The sequence below is a fragment of the Podarcis pityusensis genome (genome assembly GCF_964106645.2).
Source record: "Podarcis pityusensis genome assembly, chromosome: 9".
Classification (NCBI taxonomy): domain Eukaryota; kingdom Metazoa; phylum Chordata; class Lepidosauria; order Squamata; family Lacertidae; genus Podarcis; species Podarcis pityusensis.
In genome coordinates this window covers 17,548,050-17,573,511 of record NC_138034.1, presented here as the reverse complement: position 1 = coordinate 17,573,511, position 25,462 = coordinate 17,548,050, and the positions used below count along the sequence as shown (strand labels likewise).

Genomic DNA, 25,462 nt, shown 5'->3' with positions numbered 1-25,462 from the left:
TTGCTCTTTCGTATCCAACATTGGTATAGTATAACCGTAATGCACTATTCTCGTAACACATTTTCACACAGCTCATTCCATCATAAACATTGTCACAAGAATGTTATCTTGATGGGGAAATAGTCTCAGTTTGACTATCATTATCCTTGTGTGTTCTGCATGTGCAATGATGCCCAGTGGGATCTTCTGGCCCTTGCCATCAACTTCCATGCATTCGGCAGGTGCTTAAAAGGACTGGATTCAAGATCATGTAGGGTTTCCAATCACATGGAATACCATATGTGCATACAACTGTATGCACTGTACATGAAAAAAAAACCTTTTACACCTACTGTATGCAGATTGCTTGGGGCTGAACAAGCAAGCATGAACCCCACTCCTACACACATTATTTCCCTCAGAGGATTCTGAGCTCTGAAGGTTGTGAAGGGTTGCTTGGAAGGGGTAAACTACAGTGCTCAGAATTATTTGGGGGGAAGGATGTGTTTCAAATGTGCTTTAAAAGTGTGGTGTGTACACAGCTTAAATCAGTTGAAACATATACTATGAGAATGAGGCTGCTAACTGAAGTTGACAACACTACAAGCAGCAAATTCTGGACAGAAACAGATGAAAAATAGAGGGGATATGTTTGATGCGCATATCAGATAGTAGATAGTATTTCAGTGTATGAAAGGGTGTGTAAAATGTGGTTCATATTTCACAGCTTGAAAGTTTAGGAGAAGCCTGCTGTTAAGTCTGGACAAGAGTTTTTAAAGCCGTACTGTGTTGACATTCCTAAATACCTGAAGTAATTTCTTGTTCAAACTGAACATAGTTAACACTAATTACTGCCATTTGTTCAGAGTTTAATAACTAAAAGAGTGCCACCAGTTATCATTGTCTGCTTCTCAGCCAAATGACCTCATGACGGCTCATTGAGTGTTTTCTGTCCTCGTATTTAAGAGGAATCAAGTTAATTGCAGAAAGCCAGGTGTTAGGACATAGAAAATACATTTCTAATATTCAGAAGCTGACTCTAACCAGAAGAATTATCAGGAATAGCTGCCCTATCATAGTTTTTCTGTACAAGAGAAAAGTATTTCAGAATGCCATCAATTCTGGTCTGTGTTTTCTGTAACTCTTTCATACTTACAAAAAACTTTCATACTTATAGTACTTTCATAAAGTACAATGTAGTTCAGTGGACTGAATATCAGACTTGGGTCAGGAGCATTGGGCTATGAACCAGAGCTGTACCACATGAGCTTTCTCAAAAAATACCTCGGCCCTAATGATTTCCTGTCTATTAATTATGTGCATGCTGTCACATCCACAAGAGCAGCATGGAAATTATCTGTAAAAAGCTCACTGGGTACTCTGAAATAAGGGTGGCAAGTTCTTTCAGTTTTGGTTCTTTCAGTTTCTCATTTTTCCAATCTTAAATTTGGTTCTCCACATTTCTGCGGAAATTTGCAAAATTTCTTTTTAAAAAATCTCATGAAATTCTTAGCCACTTTGGTACACATTTCTCCTAATGGAATTTTATTATTTGTAAAAAAAACAACAACAACCCCATCTGCCCCAGCAACTCTGGGTGGCTAATATATGCATTTTTGTAAACATTGGTCGGTTGGAGAAGTGCATTTCAAAGAATGACTACGTTTCAGTTTTCATATGTTTCAGAAAGTACAAAATTGATAAATTTGACTTTAAATGCAAACGTAATTGAATTTCTGCCCCATCCCTACTCTGGAATAGATGGGGATCAGGGACGAGGAGAGGGAGTGATTCTATTACCGGTTCTCTTTTCCACCAGCTCACCTCAAAGTTCACTGCAGAGGAAGGAATACAGCTTACCTTTCATCAACTAGCCTCCCCTCAAATATCCACCAACAGAAAGTTCATTCTTCAGGGACAGTGGTGGTTGCGACATTGTATAGCCTCAGTGAGCTGAGGTGGGGGGAGAGGGCATTCCGTCACCCATGTAGCCTTGGCTGACTGTGGGCCTTTCAGGACAGCCTATTAAATGTTGTTTGAATTGGCCGATCATGGCATTTGGCGGGAGGAGTCAAGACCCTTTAAATGCCAGCCACGATAGATACGGTCCTCCAAGACAAATCAGTTAGGGACAGGAGCCACATTAGGGAACGGTCCCTGCCTTTCTGAAGGTCCACTACTCATTCATAAGGATGACACCTACTTATCCAGATACCAGTTCACTGCAGTTCTCAGAAAAGCCATTATGGAATGCGGCCTCAAGGCTAGAAATTTTGCTTCGCATTCCTTCTGCATAGGCATAGCCACCACAGTCCTCCAGTCGGGCCTTCCACCAGCCCACATAAAATCACTGGGTTTCTGGCAATCATCCGCATGAAAGTGCTATGTGCCCACTGGAATGGTTGAGATGACTGCTTCATGTTGATGTTTTTCTTCCAGGCACAGGCCACAAGCAAGTTTGGATCTGTGGCACAGCATAGTGCAGTTTGTTCACAGAGCAGCCCCCCCCCACCCGCACCCGCCGTTTCATTTCCATGAAGCATGTACTTAAATCCTTTCTAGCAGAGCTTGCTTTTTTATAACATTTGCTCCCTAGTCCCTAATCAGTTGCAATACAAAATGGAAGATTTACTGGCCTGCATTATCTCATAAAAACATTTACACCAATCAGCAGTGATAACCTTGTAATCAAGGGGTCTATTTAAAGGCAGAATTGCCAGGTGCACTCTGCAGGAAATATGCATATCAGACTAGCTCATCCTGACCTCTCAAATATAGTTAATGTAGTTTGAAACACACCTGGCTGACTGAAGTTGGCCTCCCCCCGACCCCACAAAAAACACTTTCCACCTGCTGTGTCAAATGAAATGCATTGGTTTCTTAACTCCATTTAGTCAGAGCTATTCTTTCTACAGACACTTCCAGTGACTAGAATTATCAGTAAAATTAAATTTATTACTACTACTACTACTGTTGTTGTTGTTGTTATTATTATTATTATTATTATTATTATTATTATTATTATTAATAGAGAGCTTGCCCAGGCCCACTCATTTATTTCTAGAGACACACACCTAGATGCTCTTTTCCTCTTCTGTTTGACTATTCATGTTCCTCTCCAACCTTGTAATAGGTGCTGGAACTCATGTTTCCTCTGTAACAATAGAGGAAAGGTGTTTTATGTGTCCTGACCAAACCTTTCTGCTTGTGATTTGGACAATAAAACTCCTGGAACATGTGCTTAATATCATGCTATAAAAACAATAAATGTTTCAGATTTCTAATGCCAAAAGAAATACTTAATTATAACAGAGAACACATTTTTATATTTAAAAAATCAAGATTAAATAATTGAACCAGATGTCAAAATTAGACTGTTTTTACACTTGACAATACATATGTTAATACTTGCCAATCATAATTAGTGTTCCACAAATTCCCTCATATCTTAAGAACAATTGTTTTCTTTTCACTCATCTCCTTGTCAGCTGCCCTTATCACTTAGCCCTCTGCTTTCTTACCACTCTTCATTTGACACATAACGAAATTCCCAGCTATTAAATTCTAGTAGCTATTAATAGCTATACCTTTGGTGTGATTTCCTTCTGTCCCTTCAGCACTCATAGGTTTAGTACTTCACAGTACTAAGTGATATCAAGAGCTTTCTTTACTGTAAAAGTAATTCATTTATTGAGCCTGCAATCCTATACATCATTGATGTTCTTCAACTACAACTCCTTTCATTTCTGCCAATAGGCCAGGATGATTCAAGTTGGGATGGGAGTTAGAATCCAACAGCTTTAGGAGAGTCACAAGTTCTGCATCCCTGCCATGCATACTTATCTGGGATTAAGCTCCACTGAACTGGAGGTTACTTCCAAGTGGGCATATCCTGATTGGTTACTCCTTCAGGGTTGAGCCCGGGTTCAGGTATCTCCCCAAATGAGGAGTCCCACCAGGCTGCCAGTAGGGTGTCTAGACCACCAGATACAACTCTCCCTCTAGACTCCTTTACTGGGGTACCCTGCATTTTGATCCTGACCTAGGAGTGGATGAGGCTCCACTCCCCACCCCAACACTTAGACTATGGATCCAACCCAATGTCTTTTTCCGCCAAAGTTGTGACAATTGCTATGAGAAAGACAAAACACCCAGATAGGCTCAATAGGTCCACAGGCAAATTCCTTCCTGGCCCTGAAGACAATGATCAATTAGCTCCACAGCAATGATTCGGGTAGGTAGCCATGTTGGTCTGACGCAGTCGAAATATATATAAAAAAATTATATATGCCATACATGTGTGCTGCTCACCTACCTCCAGGCAGACCAGACATATGGGGTGAGTATGCTGCCCACTACCAGTGTGTCCAGCCTTTAAAGGGTCTTGTCTCCTCCCTTCAAAGGCCATGATCGGCCAATTCAAATAAAATTGAGCAGGGAATTCCAAGTGCCCCTGCAGCCAGCTGAGGCCAATGATGACATCAGCCAGCCATGTCAGTGATGGAATGCCCTCTCCCTGTGGCTCACCATGCTGTGCCGCTGTCCCCAAAGGAGGTAAGCAGTATTTACTGAATACAATTACTAAATACAACAATTAAGTAATTGTCTAGTATAAAAAAACTGAAACCAAATATAATCAGACTCCAAATGTTTGGCAACTAGGTGAACATTTAGGTATTTTATGTCAAAAAATTGCAAGAGTATTTTAAGAAAAATATGGAATAAAATACCTTACTATCTCTTCATTTTGTTACAACGTAAGGTATATTAGGGATTGTGTAGATGAACAGTGACAGGAAGCCCCAAACATGCCTTTAAACAACTAAATGAATTAACCTCATAAAATGATGGGACATTGCTTTGGGCAAGTGGGGGAGGGTGACTTTGCTAGTATCTGCCACTTCTTTTTCATGTCTTGATGAGCACTCCCATACTGGAGTGGTGCAACAAAGAAGTGTTCAACTGCTAATGCACTAAAACAAAATACACACACATAAATATAAATCACAAAAAGGCTTGGACATGGGAAACGAGTTCTGGTAATTGTTACTATTCACCCAAATACATGATACACAAGATTTATACGATTTGAAGAAAAACAAAGCAATCATATTCCATGTAGGCAGACTATATATTTTTCCACAGCTGCCACACGGAGAGGGCATCATCACTTGGGTATAAAAAGGTAAAGGGACCCCTGACCATTAGGTCCAGTGATCAATCATGATTAGTGGATCTCAGTACCACAGGAGCTAATGGTGGCATGGAGGGCTGTCAAATGTGGTTTTATATGATACACCTATGTACCTGTATTTGCCATCTTTAAGCAATCACCGACATTGCACAGATGAGCACTGCATATGATTTAGTGTGTAATCACATGGAAACATTATGTGTGAATCAATGCTAATCACTCTGTGAATGAAGATATTTCTTCACTCTGAACTGATTTCCACTCAGATATACCAGCACACCTGCAGCAACTAAAATTCACAACGTGGAAAACTATAATCATTAACATTTATTTATTTTAGCTTATTTAAATATAATTTTAATAGCCTTGAAATAAGAAAAGCAGCCAGCACCCTGATTTGGAAACCTGCAGGTAACTGCAGCCTAAATAGGGAATAAATAGGGAATAAGGTTGACTGGATTTTGATGAATTAGGTTTGCTAGTGTGGTGCAGTGGATACATTGCTAGACTTCCTTAGAAAAAGTTTCCGAGTCTATAGGTATGTGTCAGGGAACTGCCATCGGAAGGAAGGGAAGTGAAAGGGCTCACACAGGTTGGGAGAGACTCAGCAGCTGAAGAGGGAACCAGTAGGGGGAGAGGAGCTGGGCTGAGGGAAAGGGAGCTGGAGGAATGGCTCAGAGACACTTCCAGCGAAAACAGTGGGGAGGTTTCAGGACCTCCTGTAGGGACACCCACTCCTCGCCGGAAACTGTCACGCAGAGAGTCCAGAAGACGTGTTTCCGTTAAGGAGCTTTTATGTTGGAAGCGATTCCGAAAGCAACCACTGTCGGAATCTGCCAGCGACTGACGGAGCCATGTTTAAGGGGCTCCGTTACAGACAGAGGTTTGCAAACTTGACCAAACTCTGAGGGACTAGGATTTTACACACAAGCAGCTCATCGTCCCATCACAGCATTCCGACAGTCTTCGTGAGCAGCTTGTGCAGGAGAAGGCATCATGAGCAACCCAGCCGGAACCGGAGAAGCAGGAGCTGGAGCGGGTCTAAGCCTGGAAGAAAGGTACCGGGTGTTGGAGGTCCAGCTAGCGCTGCAGACGGCGAGGCTTGAGGAGAGGAGGGCTCAGGATGCAGACAAAAAGGGGAAAGACACCCAGCTCGTCAGAAAGGTACCAGGATTGGTGCAGAAGTTTGGGGGGGAGCCCAAAGACTATCATGGCTTTCGGACAGAGATGCAATATGCCCTCAATCTGCAGTTTGATGAATTCCCTGACAAGGAATCAAGAGTGGCTTTCGTGATTGGGCATCTTGAAAAGGGGGCGAGAGACTGGGTTAGACCCCTGATGGCAGCGAATAGTGACGTCCTAAAGGACACGATGAAGTTCTTTCGCGCCATGGATCTGATGTTTTCCAGCGATATTGAACAGGGAGTGGTCCGCAGACAGTTAATGGCTTGCAAACAGGGGAGCCGATCTGTCCGTGAGTACTGGACTGAATTCACCATGTTGATCCATAAATTGGGGTGGGATCTATCGGCGGAACCCATTCAAATGCTTTTTGAAGAAGGGCTTTCTTCGGCTGTGAAAGACGAACTTTCCCGGGCGCCCAGGGCGGAGTCTATGGACCAGCTGACCAAATCAGCGCTGACCATAGGAGCGCGCCAGGAGGCGAGAGCATTGGAGAGGTGGGAAGGGAAGGGGGAACGTTGGAAGGAGTTCCGCATTCCAGACATTCCAGAGCCAACTTTCCCGCCGGCAGAGCCGATGGAAATCGGAACAGCGCGCGCGCGCGCAGTTTCAAAGCCCAGTGAGGGGGGAAAGAAGGAGGGAAAAGGCGCCCGGAAATGCTATCTCTGCCAACAGCCAGGTCACTTTGCCAGAGTCTGCCCCCAGAGGAAGGAATGGCAAGGGATGGTAGGAGCTGTGGAGGGAAGAGAGGAAGAAATACCGAAGCAAGTAAAAGCCAACGCCTGGCTGCCACCGTCGGGGCACAGCAGTCAGGCCAAAGAGCAGTGAAAGTGCCCACGCCAGAACCTCCTAAACCCGCCCTAGTGATAGAAGTGGCGCTAGAGCTGCCAAACGGACACCCTCTAAAGATAAAGGCGCTGTTGGACTCAGGCAGCTCCTGCAATTTCATGAGCAAAGAGTTTGCAGCTGAACACCAGATACAGACGATCCCTTTAAGCAACCCCCTGCAGGTGACCACGATCGATGGCAGGGAGCTGTTGGGAGGAGAAGTCAGCTTGCAGACCGTCCCAATGATAATGAAGGTGGCAAGGCACACCGAACTGATAGCGTTTAATGTGGCCACCTTGGGAGGAGCTCCCATTATATTGGGGATGAGCTGGCTAGCGTTACATGATCCGCTGGTGGGCTGGCATCAGAGAGTGGTTTCTTTTGGTTCAGCACATTGCTTAGAACACTGCAAAGAGGGAAAGGGTTTGGCAGGGGCGCAAGCCACCCTAGCAGGGACTGAAGTAACGGAGAACGTGAAGGTACCACGACAATACGCAGATCTCCGCGACGTCTTCAGCGAAAGGGAAGCTGACCAATTACCCCCGCATAGACCCTTTGACTGTCAAATCAATTTACTCCCTGGGGCACAGCTCCCTGTAGGCAAGCTGTACGCCATGTCAGACAGAGAGATGCAGGAGCTAAGAGAGTTCATTGACAAGAACCTGAAGAGAGGGTTCATCAGAGAGTCCAGGGCGGTGGGGGGCAGCCCAGTGTTTTTTGTGGATAAAAAAAACACGAACAAGCCGAGGCTTGTGTGTGACTTCAGGGCCTTAAATGCAGTGTCAGAACCAGTGGCTTTCCCTATGCCCAGGATTGACGACATTTTGACAAGGGTCAGGAAGGGAAAGATTTTTACTAAACTGGACCTAAGGGGGGCGTACAACCTGATACGAATAAGGAAGGGGGATGAATGGAAAACCACCATGTTCACCCCTTTGGGGGCATTTGAATATTTAGTTATGCCCTTCGGCCTACAAGGAGGCTCCGCGTGCTTTCAATCGTTTATGAACCACGTCCTGGGGCCTTTGCTTTACAAGAATTGTGTGGCCTTCTTAGACGACGTGTTGGTGTATTCTGAGAATGAGGAGCAGCATGTGAGAGACGTCAGAGAAGTGTTGAGCAGGCTGCAAGCCAACCAGCTGTGGGTGAAACTGGAGAAGTGTCAGTTTCATACCAAGGAGGTGGAATTCCTGGGGTATCGCCTGTCAGACAAGGGATTGGCCATGGATCCCGGCAAGGTCCAGGCGGTGCTGGAATGGAAAACACCCAAAACAAGGAAGGATGTGCAGAGGTTCCTAGGATTTGGGAACTTCTATCGTAAGTTCATCCGAAACTTTGCCCACCTGACGGCGCCCATTACGGACTGTCTCAGCAGTAAGAAGAAGTTCGTTTGGACTGAGGAGGCGGAGCGAGCATTTGAGGAACTAAAAAGGGCCTTCGCCTCGGAACAACAACTCCTGCATGTGGATTTACAAAAACCGATGAGAGTGGAAACTGACGCATCAGACAGAGCGATTGGGGCGGTGCTTCTGCAGCCAGGGAAGGAGGAGTCAGAGTGGAGACCGTGTGCCTTTTTTTCGCGAAAGCTGAACAAATCCGAGAGGAACTACACGGTGTATGACCGAGAACTACTAGCCATTCATGAGGCGTTCCGGAGATGGAGGCACCTACTAATTGGCGCACAACATAAGGTGCAAGTGTGCACTGACCACAAGAACCTAGAGTATTGGAGGACGGCACGAGTGCTCAACCAACGGCAAGTGAGATGGGCCCAGGAGTTCTCCAAATTTAACTTTGAGATTTGTTACGTGCCAGGCCCAGAGAACATTAGGGCGGACGCTCTCTCACGCAAACCTGAATATTTGGAGGAGGAGGGAGCACCCGAAGAGAGACATGTCATTCCAGAGGACCGCTGGGTGTGTGGGGCGGCATTGGTGGGACAAAGAGAACTGGTAGAGGAAACAGAGAATGATGAATACGCCCAGAATAAGCTCAGAGGTCTTAGGGGTGAGGGAGAGGAACCAGGGGGTTTCGAGGAAAGAAATGGAGCTTTGTATTACAAAGGGGCACTGTATATCCCTGAAGGAGACTTAAGGGGGAGGGTACTCAAGCAGTTGCACGACAGCCCCACGGCGGGGCATTTTGGACAACACAAAACCATGTGGTTGGTCACCAGGGAATTTTGGTGGCCTAAGGTGAGGGAAGATGTACGGGAGTATGTAAGAGGGTGTGAGCAATGCCAGCGAGCCAAAGGGGAGAGGCGGGCACCGGCGGGGCTATTAGAACCCTTACCAACCCCAGAACGACCTTGGGAGGCAGTGTCGATAGATTTTATGACTGATCTGCCGAAATCCAAGGGGAAAACAGCCATCATGGTGGTGGTAGACCTACTAACAAAGATGTGCCACTTTGTAGCCTGCTCGCATGCAGTCACGGCGGAAGAGACAGCGAAGTTATTTGTAGAACACATTTTTAGGTTGCACGGGGTGCCATTGAGGGTGGTCTCAGACCGAGGAAAACAATTTACTTCCAGGTTCTGGAGGAAGCTCATGAGCTTACTGCAGGTGGAGGTCAACTTTTCGACTGCCCGGCACCCTGAAACCAACGGGCAGGCGGAAAGAGCAAACGGGGTCCTCCAGCAATACCTGAGGTGTTATGTCAATGACAGAGAGAATGACTGGGTAGAAAAGTTGGCGCTGGCGGAATTTGCCTACAACAATGCCGAGAATGTGTCCACAGGGATGAGCCCCTTCTTGGCTAATTATGGGTGTCATCCCAGGGCTTTCCCAGGGGGAGAAGGGGACAGATGGGGTGTCCCGGCAGCCGAGCATTTTGTAGAAGAAATGGAAGCAATCCATCGTCAGCTCCAACTCAACTTAGAAAGGGCGAAGGAAGAATACAAGAGGCAGGCAGACAAGAACCGAAGGGAAGGTGAAACCATAAGGGTGGGAGATAGGGTGTGGCTGTCAACCCAAGGGTTGCCGTTCAAAGGAGGTTGTAAGAAATTAAGACCCAGGAGATTGGGTCCCTTTGAGGTCATTCAACAGGTCAACCCAGTGGCTTTCAGGCTCCGGTTACCCAACCACATGAAACTGCACCCAGTATTTCACAGGTCGTTACTGTCACCGTATGAGGGGGGACGAGAAGGGATGGCCACTCGGGGACCGGTCATAGAAGAAAGGGAATGCAGCAGCCATGTGGCAGAAATCCTCGACGCCAGATGGAAGGGGGATCAGGTGGAGTATTTGGTAGCGTGGGAAGGAGAACCGGAGTCAGAAAACACTTGGGTAATGGCAGAAGATATCAATGACGAGGTATTGATAGAAACGTTCCATCAAAGGTTCCCAAGGAAACCTCAGCCTGTGGAGAGGTTCCGGAGGGAATACTTTGGGACCACCGATGAGGAGGAGGAGTTGGAAGGATTCTCGGAATCGGAAGGGGAAGGGGAGATGGACTCTGAGGAGGAGGAGTACTTCGAGACCAGGAACCGCAACAGGTGGAGAGAAGTGTTCGGGACATCGGAAGATGAAGGAAGTTCATTCCGGGGTTTTGCCTCCTCACCGCCCGTAGAGGAGGGGGCGAGAGGGGATGAAGGGGGCCCTGGAGGGGAGGTGGATGTCAGGGAACTGCCATCGGAAGGAAGGGAAGTGAAAGGGCTCACACAGGTTGGGAGAGACTCAGCAGCTGAAGAGGGAACCAGTAGGGGGAGAGGAGCTGGGCTGAGGGAAAGGGAGCTGGAGGAATGGCTCAGAGACACTTCCAGCGAAAACAGTGGGGAGGTTTCAGGACCTCCTGTAGGGACACCCACTCCTCGCCGGAAACTGTCACGCAGAGAGTCCAGAAGACGTGTTTCCGTTAAGGAGCTTTTATGTTGGAAGCGATTCCGAAAGCAACCACTGTCGGAATCTGCCAGCGACTGACGGAGCCATGTTTAAGGGGCTCCGTTACAGACAGAGGTTTGCAAACTTGACCAAACTCTGAGGGACTAGGATTTTACACACAAGCAGCTCATCGTCCCATCACAGTATGCATGAAGCTTGTTGACTGTAACATTAAGGTGGCCCAAAGAGTAACCAGAATCAATACCATTATTTGACTGTCTCTTTTTCATTGCAGATCAAAGCCCCTTCAAAATCATGTATCCATCATCCTTTACTATGCAGCTCATCTCACTCTCTTGTCTGTAAAAACGATCGTGATTTTCTCCTCCTTTTCTCTTTGCACTGGATTCTTGCCTTCATCACATTCACTTAAATTTCTTTGTACTTCTAAATGCTTGAACCTCCTTGCTCCTTTTAATATTTCTTGTTTAATCTTTATACTCCTCCTAGAGCTGTATGTTCCTCTGGTACTAATCTCTTACTTAGATCAAAGATTACATCTGTTTTTCTCATACCTCTGCCTATTTGCTTTGGCAGTAGTTTATCTCTGGAACTCATTGGTTCCAGAGTATCATTTGATTCAACCCTTCTGCTCTTTAACAAGTGCCTCAAATAATATCCATTTCCATGTAACTTTTCCAATTATCAAAATTTAGCCATCTATTTTCTCTTGCTGTCCCACCTTACCCACTTATTCTTTCCTTTTCTACCTGCACCTATTTAGATTGCAAGCCTGCATACATGGCTCAAGGGGAGGAAAGAGGGGATACGTGCCACAGGTGAGAGGGGAAACAAACAGCACCCTGCCCTAATGTCATTTAACAGAACCACAAAAAAGTATTTCTCCCCTTTGTGTCCCAAGACACAAAGAAAAGAAGGCCTTCCTTCTCTCAGTGGTGATGGTGGCAGGGAAACATGAATAGTCTTTCCCGTCTTCGTCATCCCTTTGTCACTACCACCACCAAGAAAGGGAAGCCTGCACAGGACAGAAGGGGAGAGTTTTCCCACTGAATGTTGTCCACCCTCGCAGGGCCAGCCTGGCTCAATAACCCATGAACCACAGGGCTGGCTTGGTGAACTCAAGTCCTGGTGGCATCCAATGGAACCAAAAGCCTAGGAAAGCTGGAACAACTTGAGCCTCCTTGCCTCCCAGCACCAAGAGAGGAAGAGGTGGAGCAACCATCACCCCGGGCCATGGCACAGCATGGAGCTGTAGCAGACAAAAGGGAGGTGCCCAGCAGCAAGCTAAAGTGGGGGAGATCTGTGTCAGAAGCAGCCCAAGGATGCTGCAGAGGTGAGCCAAAGGAGAGAAAGGAGAGAGGAGTTTCAGAGAACCATCTATGCGGTGGTGAGGGGGGAGATTGGCTGGTGCTGGCACACTCTGCACATGGCCAAGGGCCATACTGCACTTTCCTGCCTCCCAAAGATGACTCCCTGGCACTGGGAAGGAAAAGAAATTGGGGAGAGTAAGGTGTGGAGGCTAAGCCTCAGGACATGTGGGTGACCTCTTGGCTCACATTCATCCTCCTGTTGTTCTCTCCCTTCGCTCCAGCAATTGTCCAGACTTCTGCCCACTGTGGCAAAATGTGTAGATCCAGGAATGTAAGCCTGCTAGTTCTGCTTAAGACTTGAGAAATCATAATCTTCAATATTATGTGGTGTCAACACAAAACACAGTATTTTTCGAGTGTTGTCCTTATTAAACTTAAAAGCACAATTATGTGAACATAACAAGAGTAGGGTTCCCCGTGCCTGGCCTCAAACAAGTCTGTGTCTTCATTGGCTACACGGATGGAAAACTTAACCTTTGGCTGGAATACCTGTAAGGTATTCAGGGTGAAATAATGTGTGGAGGGGATGGCAGTAGCTGGCCCCATTTAAACCTTGCCACAGAGCCTAAAAACCACATGCATGGTTCTATAGGACTATAGAAACCACCAAATATTCAGCTGCAGGGGTACTGATGAGAGAAATGGAATGTATACCTTGCATAAAGCTACTCAAAGTACAACACATCAGGCAAAAACTACCTCAGATAGGTAAGAATTCATTTACATTTAAGATGAGCTGTATTTTCTAGGGAAGAGGACAAATGCTTTCACAGGACATTTCAAAATGCTGCATATTGAATTCTGCCACTAAATTAAATGTGGATTAAGATGCATCCAACTGGCCCATAATCTATAACAAAATCATTCACAAGAGTTAATGTGTTCAAACTGTTATAAGAATACTATTTAGTTGTCCCTGAGTAATACATTGCAGCTTGTTCCTTTGAGCTCGTTTAGCTTGGCAAAAATCTGTTGGAGACTGTCATCCACAGCTAAATTATTTCAATAAAAAAGGCCATATGGTTTAACTCTAGGCTGCATTGCCATGATTCAATATTTGGTTGTAGTTAGTTCTAATCACCCCATTTTAGTTCCCAAATACCTGTCATCACCATCACTGATGCACTCAGGAAGAGCAAGGCTACAGCCGAACAGCATGATGTGTTGATAGCAGCTGAGGCGGTTGAGATAACCGAAGAACTTGAGAAATTTTTCCATTTCAATGCTTTTGACAATGGAAAGGACTGGTGTTAAAGTGGTGTGGTTATATGGCAGCATTTGGCACTGGCTGTAGGTGATACTTATGCAGGAACCTGTGAAACAAGAACATATGTGGGGGATGAACAACATTATTATACTACAAAGCAAAAATTGGCTGAATAGTTCAAATAAATATGTGACATTTAGCTGCCTCTTCTGTTAGTACATTACTTTCTTGTTTTCTCTGCTGTTGTTTTTCTCACTTCAAACCTCATTTACATTTCCTTCTTTTTGATATACTGTTGCCCACTCTACACCCTGCCAACACCCGTTTTGCCCCTGGGCACATGGAGCAACATCCCTCCTCTATTGTCTTCCCTTCAACAGCTGGCATTCAGAATTTTACTACATCCGAACATATAATGCCTAATAACCATTGATAAAGACTCTATGAATCTCTCCAAAATTATTTTCAAGTCCTCAAGGCCACTGGACATCACCACATCATATGGCAGTGAATTCCATAAATTAAATATAATATGCATTGTGTGAAGTCATTTCATTTGTCTGTCCTGGTACATTAATTTCATTGGGAGAACTTGACTTCTAGTATTATAATTGAAAGAAAACATATATTCAGTTTTTCCACACTATGAAGAGTTTTATTACCTAATTTTTTTCCTTTGCCACCTTTTTTCTAAACTAAAAAGTTCCAAATGTTTTCTGATTTTGTCAAAGGGAAAATGCTCAAATCACTACTACATTATTTGAATGCTGTTCTCTACACCTTCTCTAGCCCTATGCTTTCCCAGTTCACTAAATTCAGCCACACCATGGATTTACATAAAGGTATTAATATATATCAGCAGTTTTCTTTTCAATCCCTCTCTTTGTAATTCCAAATATGGGATTTTCCTTGTTTTCCAGCCTTCCAACCCTACTTACAACACAAGTAAGTGCCACTGAGTTCAATGGGTGTATTGGATTGCAGCCTGCCTAAGCAGACTCAAAATTAACATTGGTTGGTCCTTTCTTCCTTCATTTTAGTTTATTCAGAGTATTTATTATTCTTTATAAGAATACAGAAATGTACAATATGCTACAGTAGTATAGAACTATAATTAATACTGTGCAATTCCCACAAAATATTATTCATAAATACAGTTTTAATATCTGGTAATTAATTACATCATTAACCATTTAAAGAGGAAAAAAGAACCTAGTAATAATCCTTCCCCAGCTCAATTATTTCATCTATACTTTGTACTCTTAAATTTTCCCCAACAAATAGTATGAATTCACTGAGTCTTGCACTTTACTGTTCCAATATAAAAAAAAACCTCAATTTTTCTATAATAAAACATTTTCTCATTGTCTACCCTCTCTCATTTTAACCAGATTTGTTAATTTTACCATATGCACCACATCCCAGGCTTTAGTTAAGCAAAGAGGTGGCACTTTTCTAGTTCTGAAATATTATGTTGATAGCAGCCATTTACAAATAAGTTGTCATATCTATATCTACTGGTATTCCATGCCCCTCAGCGGGATATCCAGATAATATTATCATTAGATCTCTTGGGAAGTTGTAGCCCATTATCTTTTTTTATTTCTGATAATTCTAAATTCCAAAATATCTAGGTCTTTGTACATGACCACATAATATGGAATATCCCCCCCCCCCCGGTATTTTACATTTCCAATAATGATCTGTAGTTTCTGGGTATATTTTAATTAACCTAGCTGGTGTCATTTGCCAATGAAGTCCTTCCTTCATAATTCAGAAATTGATCTTATCTGTCAGAACTTGTCTGATTCACACTGTAATCTGATGCCTGGGAGAAAGTCCCACTGCACTTGATGAGCAGATATACATAGGAGTGCACTGCTCATAGAATCTTAGGAGTTGGAAGACATCAAGGGTCATCTACTCCAACCCCCTGCAATGCAGGAATCTCGCTAAAGCATTCATGGCAACCTCTGCTTAAAAACATCCGAGGAAAGGAGTGTTCACAACCTCTTGTGGGAGCTGGTGTTAAATACAGTGGTGCCTCGCAAGACGAAATTAATCCGTTCCGCGAGTGTCTTTGTCTAGCGGTTTTTCCGTCTTGCGAAGCAACCCTATTAGCGGCTTAGCGGCTATTAAAGGCTTATCAGCTTAGCGGCTTAGCTGCTAAAAGGCTATTAGCGGATTAGCGGCTTAGAAAAGGGGGGGGGAGCGAAAAAAAATCTCAAGACTCGCAAGACATTTTCGTCTTGCGAAGCAAGCCCATAGGGAAATTCGTCCTGCGAAGCAACTCAAAAACGGAAAACCCTTTCGTCTAGCGGGTTTTCCGTCTTGCGAGGCATTCGTCTTGCGGGGCACCACTGTATCTTGTTTACTTTGAGTACCTATTGACAGCATTTGTTTTCAGACTATGAAATTCTGCTTTCTTTTAGCATCTCCAATTCTTGTATTTGTACATATTTCTGACCTCTGTCTTACATGTGCCTCTGTAGGTCATGTCAAAAATTCATTGATAGCACAGTTCTATAAATGTCTACTCAGAAGTAAGGCCTGTTGGAATAAATGGGATTTACTCCCAGGTAAATAGTATAGCAGTACTGTCTTATTTTAATTAGAAGCATCTAACATTTCAGGGTTTAAACATATGTCATATGTCATATGTTGTCATATGTTGCAGATCCTTGTCATATGTTGCAGATTGCTTTCAAGAGTTTTTCTTACGCAGCATCTATAAATTCTATTTATTTTTTAAGTGACAACTTAACTAAATTTTCCTTTCAGTGTTCCTTTCTTTTATCTTCCCTCTAATTTATGTCCAAGTTTCCACAACATATTACAGTCTCTTAATTAAATAAACAACTTATAATAACATCACTTAGCTTTTGCAGTTCCTTGCATTTTACAATGCAAGGGTTCCCCAATGCTATTCCTAACACATGGATACAATATTTATTGCAACATGTTTTGCCTCTATTAATATATTTAAACAACCAATTTCACACTATATGTTGCACATTTTTGCAATTAAATTCTTAGAGACCACCTCTTCCACTATAAGGCCCCACACTTTGGCAATTAAGATATTCTAGCAATGTGCTGTTTAAAATCTCTTGAGAGGTTAGAACAGCAGCTGGGATTTCCACTGCATAACCTGAGGCTCTACAACCACTACACAGAGGAGATAAAGAATACTGTCTAAAGGACATTTGCCAGTCATGTCTAATTAACATCCAGAAATGCCATACTTGGTGCAAGCATACATTGGTCCAGCTCATTCTTGAAATACTGCATAAACATAAAACTGTGCACAGGATTATCCCCATTAGTTTTGATTCCATCCAATGAGCCTGTAACCCCATTCTGCAGGCTACTGGGAGATACTTCTGTCTGAATAAGCTCTGGGGCTAACCCAATTTATTTTATATAATGTTCAATAATGGAGTGGCTAAATCTTTGGAATAAATTACTTACATTTTATGTGGCATTACACACACAAACACAATTTCCATTTCTTAAACTGAGCCATGTTGTACTGACCCTCATTGGAAACAATTGGGAATCCTCTGGTCTAGGATCTTCCAAAAATATGATTGGCCAGAAGCTAAGATGAACTGTACACATGCCTCATAGGGACAAAAGTATTACTTTCCAATAGTCATTCCTTCTTCACTTCAGAATTGTGAAAACAGCAATTCTGAAAGGGGAATGTCATCTATTCCTCTTTCAGTTTAGTCCTCACCAAACTATAGTTCTCAGGATTAGGTAAAGGTAAAGGTACCCCTGCCCGTACGGGCCAGTCGTGACCGACTCTGGGGTTGCGTGCTCATCTCGCTTAAGAGGCCGGGAGCCAGCGCTGTCCGAAGACACTTCCGGGTCACGTGGCCAGCGTGACGAAGCTGCTCTGGTGAGCCAGCACCAGCGCAGCGCATGGAAACGCCGTTTACCTTCCCGCTATAAAGCGGTACCTATTTATCTACTTGCACTTAGGGGTGCTTTCGAACTGCTAGGTGGGCAGGAGCTGGGACCGAACGACGGGAGCTCACCCCGCCGCGGGGATTCGAACCGCTGACCATGCAAGTCCATCGGCAAGTCCTAGGCACTGAGGTTTTACCCACAGCGCCACCCGCGTCCCAGATTATTATTAATCCGCGTTCTCAGGATTATTGGGTAGCAAATAGCTAAACTGGTACAAAACCAGAATATATTTGTAGTATAGATGCAGCCAAAGAACTTCTCCAGACAATCTGTTTAGGGACTAGTCACCCTGATTTGCTTGCACACAGTGCTATATTTCTAGTTTATAGGATATTGCATCATCAAATGGAGCTTTGGATGGGTTGTACCAAGTCCTATATTTTCTAGAAAAAGAGGTACTGGAACTCACCATGAATGCTTCCCTTGATCTCTTATCATAGCAATGGCACCTACCTGAGAGGTGCCAGAACCAGGTTTTGACATGTTCTGGCTGGAAAAAAAGCCCTGCTTGCATAAAGCTTACTAAAGACTATATCTGCTCTTTATTGAGCATTTGTTCTGATTGATTTGTGGGGTAGTTACATGACAATTAACATTCATCCTGATTTGCTTGTGGGGTGTTTGTGTCTTCCAATTTATTCATCTCACACTTCTCAATACACTTTCCCATCACTTTCCAATCTTCTTTAACTGTGCAATCCTAACGTTTCAGTATGCACTTGAATCTGTCCTGCAGAAATACTAAGTTTAGAAGCCCCCTGAAAGTCTCTACAACCAACAATCCAGGTGTCTTCTGATTTGCAGTATCAATCAAATTATCAAATAATGTGTCACGTGACTAACATGCTGATAATGCAAAAATCAAACCAACACCACAACTTTTCACCAAACCACCACCTCCCTGATGTTATTTGAAAATACTTTTTTCATATATAAAGTAAATTTTAAACCAACTTTTATATCACTAGTGTCAGCCTATCTTCCCCTTTGGTGTAAAATTATAGTAACAAAGAATGCCAGAACAGCACTTGGTACAACCCACCCAAAGCTCCATTTGATTATGCGATATCCTATAATCACTTGAGACTATATTCATTTTAATTTATTTATAGCATTTCTATGCTGCCTATGTGTTCTATGGAAACACAATGATGATCTTTTCCCATGAGCAGATTTTTTTAACATATAAACTGTGTGTCTGGTTAAAAAGGTGTGTGTTTACAAAAATACCAAAATATTTTTGAATGTGTATGCATTTCAGTTCCTCTGTTGGAATCGGAAACTATTTTCTTTCATATCATTTGCTTCTTTCTGGAAACACTTTTTCAGAACAAAGCATGACAGGCTGCTAGATCAGTTATGACAGCCAATAAGCTATACTGTACTATAAAATGAACACAAATGCACTCTCATATCATAGCCTCTAGTCCAGACATGGAGCAAAACCAATGCTGCCATTCCAACTGTAGAAGGACTTGTGATCCAATGGAAGTGTCCACTAACCTAAGAGAAGGGGGAGCAATTTCCCCACTGCAGTTCTGTGCCCTCTGAAAATCTTTTTCCAGCAATGTGGAAAGTGGCACAAAGGCTGCAAGAGAGGAAATTAGCAAAAACTGCCTCCCCTTCAGCTGGATTAGAAAACATTCTGCAAGAGGAACAGCAGCACTGAATTTGCAAGTATTTTCTTTCATGAGATGTAAAACTTACAATTGGTCTTTTAAAAATCAATTGGTTTTTTATATTTAAAAAACCAGTCATACACAACTCTCAGCAAATAAGAGTTTATACTCTATAGGCCATAATCTTTGTCAACAATTTTATAAGGCTGAATTAACTAAATTCCACTTAATTTATGTACTTAGTAAGCCACCAAAAAAATAAAAATAAAACATTAAGGAAAGTGAAAGATTATAAGTAAACAGGTTGAACTATAGATGCAACACTATTGGCTCAAGACTGAAAGGAGCTCTTGTTCTTTACATGAAATTGCTTTTAATGGTACTTCTGTTGCACTTCAAGGGCTTTTTCATGCTGTCAAATTATTCCAGGCAATCATATATGTGGGTATAAAACTGTGTGGAAAAAATATCAGGATGTAGGAAATCAGTAGCCATCTCTGTCTTCACGGTTGCTGGAAAGCAACTGTCTGCAATCTCGGAAATGGCTACTGGCTCTACACAACCTTGTGCCTGCAATACACAATCTCAAGAAGGAATCTGACATTGTGAACCACCTCTAACCTCACTGAGTGTTTGGTAGCAGAGATGCACAATATGATGAGTTCAGGACATTGGGTAGAAGTTTTTCTACATGCTTTAAAATAGTGAGTAAGGGAAGAACTTAATATGTGGATACTCCTTTTTATTATTTCTTACATTAGTCGCTTGACACAGAAGAGAAAGAATGACATGCTGGTATGGTTTGCACAGTCTAGGTCAACAGCCCCATGCTCTGCGTGTGCCTATGGCTACTCTTCTTTCTTTGTCTTGGATAATTTATCCATCACAGTGTTCTGTTGCTCCAGAAGTGGTTTAGTCATGCTGGCCACATGACCCAGAAATCTGTCTGTGGACAAACGTCGGCTCCCTTGGCCTAAAAGTGGAGATAAGCGCCAGACCCCATAGTCTAATTTGACTGGAGTTAACCATCCACGGGTCCTTTACATTTTACCTTACCTATGGCTACTCTTCTTCCTTTGCCTTAGTTAAATTATCTCGGAAGGTAATAGAGTATTACAGGTAGACTGCTGTAGTAAATGTTTGTGCTTGCTTTAATCTATAAACACACAAAGCACATGTTCCACAAATATTTCTATAACAGAGCTGTTCCCTAAGTTTACTATAGAAAAAATGTTAACTTCACTCTAACTAAAATTAGGTTTAGTCGGCCTTTGCCAGGGGCCAAGTCATTTTTTAAAAACATTGTGTTTTTCAATCATACAGAAACAAGGTATAACAATAAGATGAAGACACCAAAAGAGAAGAACCCCATTGCAAAAATGAGGGACTGGGCGGTTAGAGTTGCAGGGCCTGCCCTGTGGAACTCCTTGACCCCCAAAATTTGGCAGGAATCCTCCCTGCTTTCTTTCGGGTGTCTTTTAAAAACTGTATTGTTCTGACAGGCTGTTGGAAAGACAAGCAGTCGAGAATGAAGCAATGGAAGGAGCTTTTTGTTTCTTCAATTTTGAAAGGTAATAAGAGGTCACAGAGAATTGCTAGCAACTGCTTGGTAGTTATGTATGTATGTATGTATGTATGTATGTATGTATGCAACCATGCATGTATATGTAACACAATGGATATAGGGAAGGAATATCAATTAACTTATGAGAAATTAAAAGAAATCACTTAAAAGAAGAATATACCCCCCTCTGTGTACACGTTAGAACCAATAACTATCCCAGCCAGGGCTAGCCCTACCTTTAGACAGAGTGAGGCAACTGTTTTGAGCTGGCCCTGATCTCTTCAATGAGGACTGAGTCCATGCCAAGTCACCCTTTAGTGCAACGTTTCGAGGTCAAGTTGCAGAACAACTCAGATTTTATCTACCTTTATCTGTTTTTGATCAGATATTTACATCATATTATTTTTATTAAGTTTGCAGTTCCTTACTTTCACCCTTTTATTTGCAGGGTATATGTAGTGTAAGCAAAATGGTTGCTGATAAATAACTGTCATGCTAAGTAGACTACCTAGATGTAGGTAGTCTACAAGGTAAAACAAGGAATGACATTTTATTCAGTTTGATATTTTCAGTTCCAGTTTTCAGGGCATTTCAGAATGTCCCATCTGAAGTCTATAAGCCGCCCCTGAATATATTCTCTCTCTCTCTCTCTCTCTCTCTACACACACACACACACACACACACACACACACACACACTATGGAGGAAGTGCCCAAGACACATATAAAAGTAAAATCTTCACATTTGAGAAGAGATGCCCCCTACAATACAAAGACTTCAATCCAACCAATTGTGCTTAAGTACCATTTAAATCAACAAGGCTTATAACCAGCTAGTTCTACTGATTACAAATGAGATTTAAATGAGAGTAATTTTCTTGGATTTTAGCTATTGACTACAGAATTATCAACAGCCTTCCAACAAGGCAAGTCAACAAATGGACAATTTTAAAAAGTGAACAGGCTTATCACTTTAATATGATGTACTTAATGTACTTACCCATGCTTGTTTAATGTATCTTGCTAAGCAGTGATCTGTACAGTATTTGCTTCTGATTAAAGAGCTTAGTCTGCCATACTGGCAGGGATCTTCAATAACCCATGTTCAGAACAATTATTTAGCCAGCTAAATAATGGTTCAACATTAAACAAGGTCCAGATAAGGACTTATCTGTCTGGAATTTCCAGACGCATGGCAACCCTTGTCGTATTGTGCAACAACTCTGGGCAAAAGTAACCAAAAAAGCTCAACAACTCCCCCCCCCCACAAAAAAAAAGATGAGAATTACCTGAACAAACTGATATTCCTTGGTAGCTATTGATTTAGGAAGTATGCAAATTATAACACCACAAAATTATATTATATTTCTTGCATCATAATTAAGGATCCATATTAATATAAACTTACTTTTTTTCAAATCTATTTGCTGCACAGTAGATGGACTGGTAGGTTTCAGGATAGAAAAAGATGAATTCTTGCCTATGATCTTCACAGGTGTGTCTGTGGACTGTAGAGTTTCGTCTCCTGTATTGGTTGATGACCAGGAGTTGTCTCCAGGAGTTTTGGTCAAAATCTTTTCACCTGTAGGACTAGTTTTCAGTGATGGGGTTTGTGAGGCAACCTGTGCAGCTCCCTTATGTATACTGAAGTTTTTATGTATTTGGTCAAGGTGAAATAATGGGTTTGTAGTCCAAGATGGTGGTTGTATTTTGTTCCCCATAGATGGAACAACATTTGAACGACCTTCAGTCATGTTTGGAAAAAGAGTATCAGGCATTTCAGTGTCACCATCAGGGTGAAGTAAGTCGCTTTCATTTGAATGTAAGCATTTTTTCCCCAACACACCTGAATGGAAGGAAAAATCATAGAACATAAACCAGAGAACCTGACAAAATTCACTGAACAAGAATGAACATCCCATACACTACCTACTGGAAGAGATCCTGTAGGTAGTTGGAAGCTATAGAATAGAAGGCAGGAGAGGATAAGGGTTTTTTGTTTGTTTAATTCTAGGCATCAGTGTTCTGATTTTCCTTCCATTGTGTACATTGCCATCTGTATCTTTTAAAAGACACTTTGTAGCTCTATAGACAAATGTACTTCCCCCTTAATAAAATTTAAAATGAACATATGGGAAAATAATATCTGGGATACAGCAATGTCTGAGCATCTCACCAGACACAGAAGGGCAATTAAAGGCATAGCAAACAGAAATGTGGAAACGGATTTCCAAGAAATGTGGACCCTTTCTTTAATTATGTTAATGACCAAAATCAAGACCTTGTTATATCAACTGCTCAATATTTTCAGTGGAGAGGTTACTTTAAGCAATATGTTTAAACATTGTTTATATCTAGAGTCAATTGATAGAACAAACACCATTCAATGTACTGCTGGATAAGTGCTTAATGGTTCTTGTATTTGTTTTTGTTTAAAAACCAATAGAAATTGTTTTTTTAAAAACATTTAAAATGCCAGACAGACATTGTTTGCTATATAGAGCATTATGCAGTTTAAAGTTCAAACCTATAAATGACTTATTTGGGTTTCCATTTTCATATTCTAAATTATTTTCTTTCTTTTTTTCAAAAAATAAAATTGACATTCTCTAAAACATCCCTTTATTCCGGGGTGGGGGTGAGGAGTGGTAAACCGTAGGGCAGTGCAAGTCATTCCCCAATTCAGTTCAGGTCTCAGTTTAGCAACTCTGCTCTGGTCCTTTTCTGACCCAGACCCTATTCAGGCCCTTAACTGAAATGGAGGCCTTGCACAGTCCTAATGTTTAAACAGGATTTAAAGCCCCAATTAAACAACTCAGTCAGCATCAGGGGATAAGGGTAGAAGGAGACATGCAGGCAGAGACTGTAACCTGTACTGTCTCCTCCCTCCCTTGCCGCCTGATCACCCCCTTCTGACAGCTCAAGATCACTCTACGGGGATACGAACCAAGGGGATCTAGGACCACCTTGACCCAGTCCAGACAAATACTATATCAGCACGAATCAGCATAATTCTTACTGGAATCCAAGATTTGTCTGGAGCAGATGCACAACCCTAAAAAACAGGGCCCTGTGTGATTCCTCTGGGGCATTCAGGTTCTGTTTTTAACCCACAAATGCTTTGTCCTTATAAGTATCTACTATGCATATTACATGAAAATGTGTGATCAACAGAAAAAATACAAATGGGGTTATGTGTATTTTAGTCTTGCCAGCTTCTCACAGACTTACAGCATATGTTTTATTTGTAATGAAATTTCAACTGTATTGAGGATTTCTTAACTACAATCTCAACACAGCACACTACTTGATCCCATGGCAATTATCTTTATTTCTAAAACTGTGTAATTTATTTCTAAAAGCATGAGCTATTAATTACTTGTTCATATGTATTTACTAAATTCTTCCTATCTTTCTTTTTAATATTTCTTTTAATGTATGAGCCAACAAGACAGCCTACATAAAATAAATGTGTTGATGTGGGTAATAAAAGTAACAAAAGTATAAAGTTTTTTTAGTTGCAGAGCTCTTCTAACTACAGAAATTCAACATAAATTACTCCTATTCCAAACTGTGTAGGAAGAATTGGATTTACACCACCTTTTCTGTAGCCTAAGTTCCATTGGGTTGCTAAATCACATGACTAAGCTGAAAGGTGTTGGAATAGGATTCTCATTGCCCCACCTAACTCCTATCAGGCCCCCAGAACACCCCTCTTTGGGGACTTACACCCGTATACGTTACATCAGCTTAAGTTCCACAGTCTGAGACGGGGTGCGGGACTTATGCCATCATAGACCCAGCTCAGCCCTGACTCAGCTGAGAAAGCCCAGCACATGTCAAATCAAAACTCCCTCATCCCAGCGAATCTTGGGTTTGGATTATTTTATTCCTAGAAATACACTTTGAATATCATGTTTCTACTTTGTTAGCTTACTTGATCTTAATTCCCTTCAGTCTGTTCTCTGTTTAAAGACAGATCCCTAGACTCAGTTATCAGACAATACAGTCTGATGCTCACCAATCATAGAATCAGAGTTGGAAGGGACCACGAGGGTCATCCAGTCCAACCCCCGGCAATGCAGGATTCTTTTGCTCATCTAAACAAAAAATCCAGAGGCTATAAAAATGTTTTATTGCAAATCATCTCCTGGACTGAGGCCTGAAAACAAGGTCCTGGGCTGCCCTGAAATCAAGACACACGCTCCTTTGGCCTTGCTGATGTGACCCAAATACGTTTGGCACCAGCTTGGCTGCAGGAGTTGCCAGAAAGAGGCATAGCAGACGCCATCCAACCATCTTAGGGACTCCACTCCAGATTTGTGTAGGGTTTACTCCTTAGCCTTTTCTTCTCCCAAAGTTTTCCCACAAGGCAGTGGAGATTTAGGATCAGACCTTTCCTTCTCCTAAATGGGCTACCTTCCCAGGTTGGTGAACTTTAATGCAGGATTCTCATGAACATTAAAGCTCAGACCTTAGTGCAAGCATAGGTGGTTATCAAGTGAACCATGGGTCAGAGATATGGAACCCCAAAATATGCTCACCATACAACTATTAATGCAGTATTCCTCTTGCCTACCAAGAGAAGAAATTAATAACTGAACATCTTTTCTCTTAAAATTACAGAATGCTATCAGTGCTACTTTACATTATTAAGTTAAATTACTAGCAAGGTTCGTTGCACTGATCTTTTTGTCCTTGCA

At 42.4% G+C, this 25,462-nt stretch overlaps 1 protein-coding gene across 4 annotated transcripts in view; it reads right to left on the bottom strand.

The window, feature by feature from the left end:
- The window catches only part of CORIN (corin, serine peptidase), a 121,052-nt gene that overhangs the window by 79,198 nt on the left and 16,392 nt on the right, over positions 1-25,462 (bottom strand). For all 4 annotated transcript variants that reach the window (XM_081019837.1, XM_081019840.1, XM_081019839.1 and 1 more), the window contains exons 3-4: positions 22,168-22,605; positions 13,498-13,708 (exon numbers count right to left, since the gene is read on the bottom strand). In XM_081019837.1, coding sequence (XP_080875963.1) covers positions 13,498-13,708; positions 22,168-22,605 — 649 coding nt within the window. The remainder of the gene's footprint in view (positions 1-13,497; positions 13,709-22,167; positions 22,606-25,462) is intronic.